Source organism: Lotus japonicus, chromosome 4, assembly GCF_012489685.1.
Source record: "Lotus japonicus ecotype B-129 chromosome 4, LjGifu_v1.2".
NCBI lineage: Eukaryota > Viridiplantae > Streptophyta > Magnoliopsida > Fabales > Fabaceae > Lotus > Lotus japonicus.
This window is the reverse complement of record NC_080044.1, coordinates 18,452,500-18,464,743: the sequence shown is the minus strand read 5'-3', so window position 1 is coordinate 18,464,743 and position 12,244 is coordinate 18,452,500. Positions and strand designations below refer to the sequence as shown.

Genomic DNA, 12,244 nt, shown 5'->3' with positions numbered 1-12,244 from the left:
CACACCATAGCTTTCACGATAATAATACATGCAAGCATGAAATAACTATAGAAATACGCCCAAAAAGAACTATAAAATGGTATAAATAAATTAATATAGTGAGAGTTCTAAATATTAAAAAATCATTTATAAAAAAAAATCTAGTGAAAGTTCTAAATATAATGTAACGAAGTTTATAATTATTCCGCAGACAACAATCACATCAAAATTAAAAAATATGAAAGAAATATATATTTTCACATTATTCAAGTTTTTTTTGAAAGTCACATTATTCAAGTTGAATTAGAATGTTTTTATGGCTACAATTCATTCCCAACTCCACTTCATTTTTACTTCACTTTTTATTACTTTATTCTTCTTATTATATTATGAATCACATCTCTTCATTCTTATCACATTGTTAGCATATAATTTCCACTTAAAAGGAAGTGTTTTTTTTTTTGAGAAGAACTCAAAGGAAGTGTGAATGAAACTTTATCATGAGAAGAGATTCAAAGCTGCACATGTGGTGTGTACAACAATCGCCGCACTGGTTGACATGAAAATCAATTACGCGGTTTCCTCTTACTTTTCATTTCTAGAGTGAAAGAGATCTACCACACATCATAGGAGCTTCCAGGATAGACTCAAGAGTTGACCCAAAAAAAAGGATAGACTCAAGGAATTCGATTACTTGGCCATAAATTAATGGCCACGAAAATTAAAACTTTTATATGGCGTGTTTGGATAGTTTTTTTTTTTTTTTTTTTAAATAGTGTTTGGATAGTTATTTATTCTTTACAATAGAAAAAAAGGTTTAAATGTTTTTAATTGGGCTATAACCGTCCCTGAACTTTGAGTGAGATTTGAAAACCGCCTCTCGTCGGAAAATTATCTGAAAACCATCTCAAACTTTCAAAAACAAATTGGACCCGTCCCTCCGACCACCATAGCTCCGGCAATTCCCTTATGTGGTATTCCACGTCATTCATTTAATGAGATGACGTGTATTTTTTTTTAAATTAATATTTCCTAATTTTTATTCCTAAATCCCTAACCCCTTCTCTTAACCTAAATCCCTAAATTTGATCCCCTTTTTCCCCAATTCATAAGGTTAGGGTTCAACATTCATCTTCTTCCTCTTCTTCTCAGTTCTTCTTCTTCTTCTCCCATCGTTTTCTTCTTCCTCTTCTTCTCCGTTCTTCCTGCAGCATTGGGAACGAAGACAGCAAGGACCCAACAGGCAAAACCAGAACGGCTAATCAGTCTTAAGCTCAGCTTCTTCCATCTCACTTTTTCTTTCTCTCACAAACGCTCTCTTGCTCTCCAACTCCTGCAAATCCACCGGTTAACTCTTTCCCCAATTCACCAAACCCTAAATCGCCATAATAGATCTACGCAAAGCTAGAACGTGGAAGCACACCCACGATCCAACCATAACCAATACCTTCCTGTTTAATTTGACGGAGCATGCAGATCTGGTTTATTGTTGTGAATATCTTCCTGTTTGCTGGTGCGCAGATCTAGTTTCCTATTGATTGTTTCTTTTTTGGATTTTGTACAAATTGGGGTTCTTTTTTTCCATTGTGTTTAGTTCATATGTAAATTTCTTGTTCCCTTGATAATGAATTAGTCCCCTCAGTTCTTGTTTACCTTGGACGTTTTTATTCTTGTTCTCAATTTTAGATTATTTATTTCCCAACTAATAATTGTTATTTTGGTTTTTATTCCCTGGGATTTTAGATGAAGAAGATATCAAGAAGATGAATATGCACAATCTTCTCAATTTTGTTTTTATTTTTTTATTAATTAATAAAGACTTAAATTAATTTTTTTTATAAAAATACACGTCATCTCATTAAATGACGTGGAATGCCACATAATGGGATTGCCGGAGCTATGGTGGCCAGAGGGACGGGTCCAATTTGTTTTTGAAAGTTTGAGGATGGTTTTCAGATAATTTTTCGGTGAGGGACGGTTTTCAAATCTCGCTCAAAGTTCAGGGACTGTTATAGTTTTTAACCCTTTTTAATTTGATACTTACACTGACAATTGAAAAAAAAATCATTGTTTTATTTATGTTTAATTTCAATTGTTATATTTTTTAAATAATCATATTTCAGTTAGTGAGAGCATCAATATCAAAATAAAAAGGCAATTTTGAGTACTGATATTTATTAAAAAAATAAGGGTTGAAATTGTCTTTATTTGATATTGACACTGTAAGAGATTGAAACATGTTCAGTTAAAAAATGCATAGACTTAAGTGAAAAAGAGTAACTAGAAGTAATAATTTTTTCACTAATGCAAGTATAAACACAAATTTAAGCTATAAAACAATTTACAGAACAATTTTTATATATTGAGTTAAAAATACAATAGTGTTTGGTACATTAAAATGGTTCAGATTTGAATTTAGCAAGTATATATGACATATGATAAGGAAGACCCGGATAAAGACAAAAAAAGATTTTGTGGATGTCGATATTGTTTTGTGGTTACTCTCATTTGTTCTCACAAGGTGATTCTTTTCATTTCATTTTTGTTTATATACATCTATCTATTAAGGAACTTCCAAGTTCATCACCAGCTTCTTCATTTGTAATATCTAGCTACCACCCTGAATCACCCATGGCATCCATTGTTCCTCCTCCTCCATTGACCCCCGTGATCTCTCACCAAATCTATGACGTTTTCCTTAGCTTCAGGGGAGAGGACACTAGATATTCCTTCACAAGCCATATATATGCTGCACTAACAAGGCTTCAAGTCAAGACTTACATTGACAACGAGCTTGAGAGAGGTAATGAAATCTCACCCTCGCTCCTCAAAGCTATTGATGATGCAAAAGTGTCTGTGATCGTATTCTCAGAAAACTATGCTTCTTCTAAGTGGTGTTTGGAGGAACTCGTGAGAATTGTGGAGTGTAAGAAAAACAATGGGCAGATTGTGGTGCCTATTTTCTACCATATTGATCCAACTCATGTGAGGAATCAGACTGCTAGCTATGCTCGTGCTTTTGAGGCGCATGAAAAGCGTTTTGTGAATGACATGAGCAAGGTTCAATCATGGCGGATTGCTTTGGCTGAAGCAGCCAATATCTCTGGGTGGGATTGCTTGGGTACAAGGTAAATATTCACCTTCATTACATTTTTTGTTGACACCAGAGTATACACCACCAACAGTAGTGACCGCGGTCATCTCGCCAACATGGGCTAGCATTTTGCGGTAAACGACTAGCCACAAAATGTGTTTTATCTGCATTTAAATAAGTTGAACCAAATTGTCATTTTTCATTGAAATTTTAGTACAATACAACATGAAGAAGTTACCTAGAAGGCTAGAATTTGAGTGGCTTGTATGGTTAAGTACAACCCAAAGTTAACAAAAAATAAAAGAAGGTAGTAACATCGAGCAAAAAATGCAGTTCTTATAAGATTTTTTTCCCATATTGATCTGCTTATTCAGCCATTTGTTCAAAGTTTCTGTCTTTCCTTTCCTTTCTCAAGTAGCTTTTGTTCCAATTCCTTCTTCTTATCCATCTGAGTCAATGACAAGCTGTTGATAAAGAATAAATTCCTTCCCTTCTTATTCACATGCAGTGGCGGATCCAGGACCCTAGGGTCAGGGCGGTCAAATTTTTCAAATGAACACATCAATAAAAATATAATTAAAAACAATTGTAATATGTTTATACGAAATTATACATATCATAGTTGTCCTTTACGTTTTTTTTTTTTGATAAGCCATATTGATAAATTAAAAAGGCACAAGGGGTGCCACCCAAGGTACACAGAAAGAAAAGAGAAAGGAGAAACTACAAACAAAAGTCAAAAATAGAAGAGTATTACAAAAACAGAGGAAACAGGGGAAAACTAAATGGGATCAGCTTTAAAACTAAAGCCCCCAAAAGCATCCCTTCAAATTAGATACTTGCTATCAAGTTGTCCTGCCTTTGCTCTAGAATTTCCAGCACCGAATGTCCCCAATCATAATCAGGCCCTTGCACATAAAGCCAATTCAATCCCAATATCACAACAGTATAAGTATGTGTATGTATCAAACCGATTGGAGGCATAGGATAGGTTGTGATTGCCATTCATACATTGAAAAGTGGAAGTCCTTTCCCTTTGCAGATAACCATTGCCAAACCTTAAGCTGTGCTTTATCAAAGATTGAGTCCTCTTGCAGTGAAAACAATCCAATTTCTATGTTCCCACAAAGCCCAAGCCATTGCTATAATCAACATATAAAGCTTTCCTATGCTCAAAGCAAACAGACAAAATAACATAATTTTCCTACACTTGAAGACCAAATTAATATTTACCATAACAGATCAATCATCAATTATTTACCCAATTCCTCACTCTTTGTCTCTGGTTTCTTTTTTAGTAATTTTGTGCAGTAATTGTTTTTTCTTTCTTTCAAGTTCCACACATTGAAAGTGTATGCTTTGTAAATTTTAAATACATCTAAATCTAATGTATGTGGGACTTAGTAATAGTAGCCCAACCTCCTGCAGTCCCACAAACCGCCCCAAAAGCCTCCTCAACTTGCTTGATCTGCACTATTTCTTTGTTTGATAAAGTAACCCCACCACACAACCAGAAGTTATGGTCAAAAAACGCACTAACAGCACCATACGCACACACACGGTACCACAGTAAAAAAAATACATAAAACTAGAGAGAAAAAACAGATTGTGCAGACTGCAGTGCATAGGAGAAGATTAGAAGCTTTAGAAATTAGGGAAAACAGATTTGCCATTTAGGGTTAGGGAAAAATCAGCCATACCTTTAGAAATTAGAACCCCAGAGCCAGACCAGAGGGCAGAGGCACAGTGAGGCACGGCTGGACAGTGGTGCCGTGGTGGTGGTGCGCCGTGCGTGTTGATGACCCAGACGGCCAGACCTAGGTGAGACCGTGAGAGTGCTTGAGAAATCAAAGCGTAACTCGTGAGAGGTGAGAGAGATCTGACTATGTGAGTGTGTGTGAGAGAGAAGTTGGGGTCTAGGGGTGCAAATGTAAAATCTCAGGGGGTTCAAAAAAGATATATTATAGGGGGGTAAGTAGAATTTTTTTGTTTTTCAGGGGGTTCAACTGAACCCCTGGGCTCTATGTGGGTCCGCCCCTGTTCACATGTCCTGCTTGGGCCAATCTTAAGGTATAAAAAGATAATTGAAAAGCTGTCACTTAGGCACAACTTTTCAACATATATAAAGTTCACAGCTAGAAATGATCAACAAATATGAACTATCAATTATTTTGTAGAAATAACATATAGAAATGGTAAAATGAACATTGATCCATAAATGGCGGCAATTCTATCTTCATTAGAGATCAAAGCAAAGGTAAGTAAATATCATATTTTTCTTTTCCTAGCAAAGGGAATTCTTCAGCAGGAGACTCTTGCAAGTTGCAAGTTGCAAGTTGCAAGGGAACTCAGTGTTTTTCTTTCTTGTTTCTCTTGTTGGATGACAGCAAGAGAAACATACCAAGTTTAACTAAAACTCAGCAACTGTGCTGCTACACATAAAACACCTCACAGCATTAATGTTTCATCCTAGATCAAGTTGTAACATATCATTTTGGCAGTTATTTTACAACCTTTTGCCACCATAAAGAACACATTTTCAAAAAAAATTACTCTGTTCAAAAATTACTCATGACCAATAATTTTTTCTATTTCCTAATTATGATATTGCACTCATTACGAGTCCTCTAAAATTTTTAGTGACAGTACCTAATTCTTCAAAAATCCAAAAGAAATTCATAACTACTAACTAGTCTTCAAAAAGCATTAGCTTTGAAGTGGATTTCAAACAGACATCACTGAGGTAAAATTTAACATCAGATAGTTACCAATTAGTTAAAGATTTGATATTGAATTGTTTTCATCTCTGTTTCCTTACAATCTTGATATCATTCATGAGATGTTATATATCTTTTTTTTTCTTTTCCTCTTATATATGTTCAATAAATGAACAGGATGGAGTCTGAACTAGTTGATCAAATTGCTTTGGATATATTGCAAAAGTTGGACTCTATAACAAGCGGGGGCCTAGAAAGACGCATCGATACGTACCGGCAAATCGCGCGACAAAAGCTAGAGAAGTCATTGAGGACAGGTACTCTTAAGGACATGGATGAATTGATCTCAGCATTGCACCAACTTGCAGAGATCAAATTGGAGAAAGCTATGAGATCAGATGAATTAAGTGCTTGGGAGGACCTTATGGCCACATATCAAAGACTCTTGCAGGTTAAAGTTGACAAGTATTTTCGTACTACTAATCAGAAAGATTTGGAAGATATACAGGTTACAGAGCAGCATATTCACTATATTCAGAGGGAGCAATCCAATCGTATGGAGGGGTTCCTCGGTATATAGACACCGAGACATGAAGAAGAATAATCCATTTCTGTTTGACCTTAATCATGTATACTATTTCGTTGCAGTGTGACATGATGAACCTTATAAATGCTCTTTTCATCAACAAACACCCTTTTTGATGATTTACAATCTTGAACTAGCAAAATATTATCTTAACATTTTTGTTGGTACCAAAGTTTAAGAAATCATAGGAGAGGAAGTTTGCTGATTTTGGAAAAGCTAGCACAACGTAACTGGTGCATTATGATTTATGGTTCATATCCAAATAGTCGATGGTGATCTAGCTTAAGAAGCAAGCTGATCAGGAAGAGATTTTCAGGATTGCTTTTTAGGATTAGGGCATACATATAACTTAGGATTAAAAATTTAAAATGCATCATGCATGCATACATATATTTAACTATCATTTCCCTATTCTTTGCCCTCATTTCTTGTTTCTCATAAAATAGATAAAGAAATGAAAATGATCATAGAACCAAGCTACACATATCTTCCATTTGTAACAAAAAAAAAAAGCTACGCAACCAAATTCGAACTTGTCAATGTCGATATAGGGTACTCGACAGCAAATGGAGACCATGTATATATTACCTTAGTGTCAAGAGTCAAGACAATTCACCTTGAGAAACAATTGAAAAGCAAATAAGAGTTGAAACTTGAGAATCGTCAAAATATGAACTTTATTCTGGTGTTGTTGTAGTGAAAATAATTCCAACACAAGGCTGAAGCTAACATGATAACGTATACTACTATCGGCCTATACGATTGACTCTAATGATGAAGGGTATTGCCTCCAATTATATAAAAAAACTAGGATTTTACCCGTGCGATGCACGGAACCTGTTTATACTCCTTTGTTCGCATTTTTATCCTTCTAGTGTATACACATATCACCACTGCTCATTTTATGCGTTTAAATGGTTGTTCTTTGACATACCATAAATGTATGTAAATAGACTATTATAAAAGATACATCTGTGACTACGATATGAAACATTAAAAATGTTGGAGCATCCGTTGAATATCAACTTCTAAAGACTTATCATGTAACAAAAACGACTTAATATATACTCTTACATGCTTTCAACAATATGAGTACGACCTAGCTTACTTATAAATCGATAAGATGAACAACATAGAGGGGCTTAACAAATAAAATCGCAATTTCAAGAGACAGAATAAAGTTTTTGCAATTGTATAAAGAACAACAGACATAAAAGGCAAGCTAGCAAAATAGTAAAAAGATGACAAAGCTAAATTATTAAAGGAACTACTTCATATCCTCTGATATATAATGAAACACAAGTTGGAGAAGAATATTCATATTTACAATCATGCAGATGATAACAGCCACTGTTTCTGTTTGTTCACAGAATACTTAAAATTCTAAATAAGTACCTACAATAGGTACTGATTGTTTGATTGCACTAAGCGTACATTTGACAAAAAGAAAAATATTTGTGATGATCAATCACTCATGATGGAGCTCAACAGTAAAAAAAAACTCCAAAAATAAATGACCTTGCAGAGTTTATTCTCAGTCCCAACAAAGATAACTGGAGAGAGTCTGTCAATTCTTTGTAGTGCTATGTAGGCCTTGCAAGCTCAAATTGGGACCTGAAGTCTATATCTACTATGAGCCTCACAAGACCGACCAGCATAATTCTTGTCTTCAGTTATGACTTCAATAAATTCATATTCACCTGTTATGCAAACCATGAAGTTAAATAGCGAAATTAAAACCCAAACTTTCACTTTATGGCCTAGTTAAGGGTGATATATATGATTAACATTTTGATCACTCCTTAGCATGAATTGGCCAACAACATGATTCAAATGGAATTGGACTTGATTCTGCCAAAGAAAAATGAAGAAAAGAAAGGCTATTTAGGTGGCACAAAGAAACATTGATGCCATCCATTTTCATCATCATGACAAGCCATTTACTCACACTTGTTGTTTTCTCAGAACCCTGTCTTCTGCCTCTCATATGTTTCAACACATTCTTCTTAACCTTAGCTTCTACTGTTGTCTCATGTCTGAGAATATCCTGAAACCCATTCCAAACACATGAGAAAACAAAAAACAAAACACATGAAAAGCATGCCAGAGACAATCTTAAACCAAGAAGAAATTAAAAAAAAAAATAAGAAACCTAGTCATTATATATATACATAGCATGTTTGAAGAAGTAACCCAAAATGATACGATGTAAACATTGGACATATCTAAAGAAGTAACTCAATTTGATTTTTCAAGAACTTTCGGTTTTGGAAAAGCTAAAGTATGCTGGTAGTTTCCAACTTCAACTAAAAATCAACAGTAGATCAGATTGGTATAATAGTATGGGTAGAATGAAATATTGAGATTTCAATAGAGTATAAAGACGAGTTTTTCTAAAGATCAAATTAGTAATAAAGAAAGGTACACAAAATACATAGTATAAAGAGGCTTAGTATGTTGTTAAAAACACAAACAAAATAGCACATGATAGTAAACTTAACATTGGAGGATAATAAATCTATAAATTACAATAAATCATGAAAAATAATCAAAATTTAGACCATGATTTAAATTTAATGTTGACAATCACAGCACATGATAGTAATATGTCATCATTGCAGTTATTAGCATGAGTAATTGAAACGCTACAGCTGAAACAAATTGTAAAACTGTACATTATTAGCATGAGTAGTCAAAACATGTTAAAGAGCAAATGCAGCTTCTATCTTGAGAATGAACTAACCTTAGAGTTGAGGGATTTTGTTTGTAAAACCACGGCTGATCATCTTTCATCCTGACAACCCAGGGATTCAGTTCTGTTGCGCAAAATAGAGAAATTGATGAGTCAACCAAGAAATAAATAACCCTTTTGGCTTTCAAATGAAGAACAACAACACAGGAAGAAGAGCAACAGAGGAATAGCAGGAAAAATCAAATTAAATCCTTTACTGCACACAACATAAGCAAAACTAACACCATGCTACAATCATACTTTCCTTAGATGCATCCATGAAAGTAAGCGTATAAGCTTGAGCAAATATATTCAATGAGATAGAAAACTAAAGCTTTACAGAGAGAAAAGAAGAATCAGGCAAAAAGAAACCAAAAGAAAGATATGATTATAAAGATGAAGTCCAATCAATACTAATATCTAATTTGCTCAACTTCAACAATACTAAAGTCTAATAAAATCTCTTGCCAGCCTCCAAGAGATAAACTGTTTGAAATATATGTGCTTTAACGGTACCCACTTCATTATAGAAAATTAGACCAAAATCCAATACATAAGAAGATGAAAACCAAGGATTGTAGCGGAAAATTAAAAACAAAAAAAGCTCAAAACTGAGAAATAACAGATGGTGTAAAATTTTCCTTCACAGAGCTCTTAGAATAACAGAACCTATGATTCAACCAAAGAAGCCCAAATAAGAAATAGGCCCAACTATCTAACAACTGCAACAAAAAAAAATTGTGGCACCATGAACAGTGAAATTGCACCTTGCATTTTAAGTTAGTAGATTATTAGAAAATAAATTAATGTATCCAAAGTTCTAAATCCTGATTTAAATTATTATATATATATATTTTTTTGGTAAAAAATTATTATATATTAAAGTTTCATATAGCGTCACCAACGAACACAACGGCTATGCCCCATGGCCCTATGGCCCCTTCTATTTTTTCTAAATAAATGGGCTCTAAAAAAGAAAGAGGATGATATAACACTAAGCTAGAAGCGCAGAACACAAGTTCAAAAAAAAAAAGTAGAAGCCCAGAACACAGGGGTTTTTATTTGAAGACCATTTACTTTATATAAACGTCCAAACATTGACAAAAAAAAACGTCCAAACAAGAAAAAGTTTTAATGGTAGCTTTAATTTTGTGAATTAAAAGAATTTTATAGTTGTTCGTTTTATTTTTCTATAGGCGCACTGACATATATAGGTAAATTTCTTTCTCAGTTGCTTTAATTTTTTTTAATTAGTGTTGGGGCAATGTAGTTGACCGTAGTGGGCAACTTAGTCTGCTTACCTTAATTAGCACATAGTTGTAGCAAATTCTTTAAATTTCATCATGTTTTTTTCATTTATTTTTTTCTTTCAAAAAGAATTTCACTTTTTCCGGTAATACTTAAGAGGGTGATTGAGTTGTTTTACAACTTTATAATCCACTCTCATTCCATAAACTGATTGTGCTATATGTAAGAAAATTTAAAAAATAATGAACGGTTTTTTATTTATCAAATGGCATGCATTTCATCAGAATTGTATGACAACAATTATGATGAAATGGATGTCTACATGATAAAATAAAAAAGTCTTCATGGTTTTTAAAATTTTCTCTTCATATAGTATAATTAATTTGATTGAATGAGAGTGAGTTATTAGAGTTATAAGACAACTCAACCATCCTCTCAAGGATTACTGAAAAAGTTGGAATCTTTTTTAAAGGAAAAGAAAGTAAATGGAGAAATGTTATGCAAGTAAAAGAATTGCTACAACAATAAGTGTAAAAGTAGCTGTTCTGGGACGGGCGGACCACGCCCCAGAGTACGACCGACGACTGTTCAGGGACGGGCGGACCACGCCCCCGGGTACGACCGGACAGGATCACCCGATAGCGGGCCCACGGGACGGCCGAAGCAGTATGTCCAGTCCCTGACTCTCAAGCAGAACAGAACCCCGATTGCTCTGAAGCATGGACCCCACCACCTAGGGGTTGACCTAGGCCAACCACCCTACGGAACTAGGGTGGTTGGATGGTGGGCCCCCTAGGCAATCTAAGTCGTTGGATCACTGCAAATCGCAGAGGGAGCAGAAGGATCCGACGGCCCCTGTCCCACCAGTACAAGCCATGCATGACGTTGCATGGCTCCAACCCTAGTTCTCCAACTTGTATATAAGGGGGGCAACTCACTCATTCTAAGGTATGTTATTCTCTTCACTTAGCCACCCCTTTACTCATTTTCCCTACTTACTTCAGCATCGGAGTCCCTTGCAGGAGCCCCTCCCGGGTCCGTTCTGCCCTCCCAGCGCACTGTTTCCAGCCTCTCCCTCGGAAGTCCCAGCTCTCGTGATCCTCCCAATCATTTGGCGCCGTCTGTGGGGAGCGAGTAAGTTTTTCCTTCACCAACGTACTGTCAGCAGCAAGAGCCGCAGCAACCCGCGATGGTAGAGACACGACAAACCTCTCGCCGTTTCAACCGAACTCCCGAGGGCCACGTGGAAACTCTGGACGAGTCCGCAAACCACCAACACTCCCCTCAACCCCAGAGGACTACTCCACCAACTCCGCCTCGGGGACGGTCCCCGGAACCAGGGATCTTAACCCCCCATGCAGCACATGAGGCGCTGTGTAGACTGGAGGCCCGAGTCAGGGCGATGGAGGAGGAGCATCCTCTGGACGGGGGACTGGAACGCAATGTCCAGGCTCGCAGCACTCGGGACGAGATCCGTGCCCTCCGAGCACGCCTCCGCCAATTGGAGGAACTGGAAGAACGCCCAAGACAAGACCCGACGTTCTCTCAAGAGGGAGAGACAGGAAGGAGACCACCACCCCCTTCAGACTTTCAAGACGACCACGTTCAAGAGCAAACCACAGAAAGAGCTGTGAATCAACCCTACCATCACCGCAGGTACCACTCCCGCGCAGGAGTTACTCCTGGCGAAGGAGCCCAATTTCCACGAGGGAACCGCTCCGGGAACAGGCCCGCCCGCACGGCACTCTGGTTGTCCTACCTCAGACCATCAACGGGCCCCTCTCCCCAGACATCATGGCAACCCCTTTCCCCCCGGGCTGGTCACGACCTAAAATGAAGCTATACGAAGGTGACTCCGACCCGACGGAACACATCAACTTTTTCGTGGG

The 12,244-nt window shown here is 36.6% G+C and overlaps 1 protein-coding gene and 1 long non-coding RNA gene across 2 annotated transcripts; one reads left to right on the top strand and one right to left on the bottom strand.

Moving 5' to 3' along the window:
• Positions 1-830: 830 nt before the first annotated feature.
• On the top strand, positions 831-6,787 carry LOC130713623 (TMV resistance protein N-like). The gene is made up of 2 exons (XM_057563404.1): positions 831-3,107; positions 5,968-6,787. The coding sequence occupies exons 1-2, from the start codon at positions 2,458-2,460 to the stop codon at positions 6,368-6,370; spliced, it is 1,053 nt and encodes a 350-aa protein (XP_057419387.1). The 5' UTR covers positions 831-2,457; the 3' UTR covers positions 6,371-6,787.
• An 897-nt stretch (positions 6,788-7,684) lies between these two features.
• Positions 7,685-9,782, bottom strand: LOC130715379 (uncharacterized). The gene is made up of 3 exons (XR_009011634.1): positions 9,120-9,782; positions 8,325-8,423; positions 7,685-8,076 (listed from the first exon to the last, which is right to left on the bottom strand). It is a non-coding gene; the product is annotated as an uncharacterized LOC130715379 (long non-coding RNA).
• Positions 9,783-12,244: the final 2,462 nt, after the last annotated feature.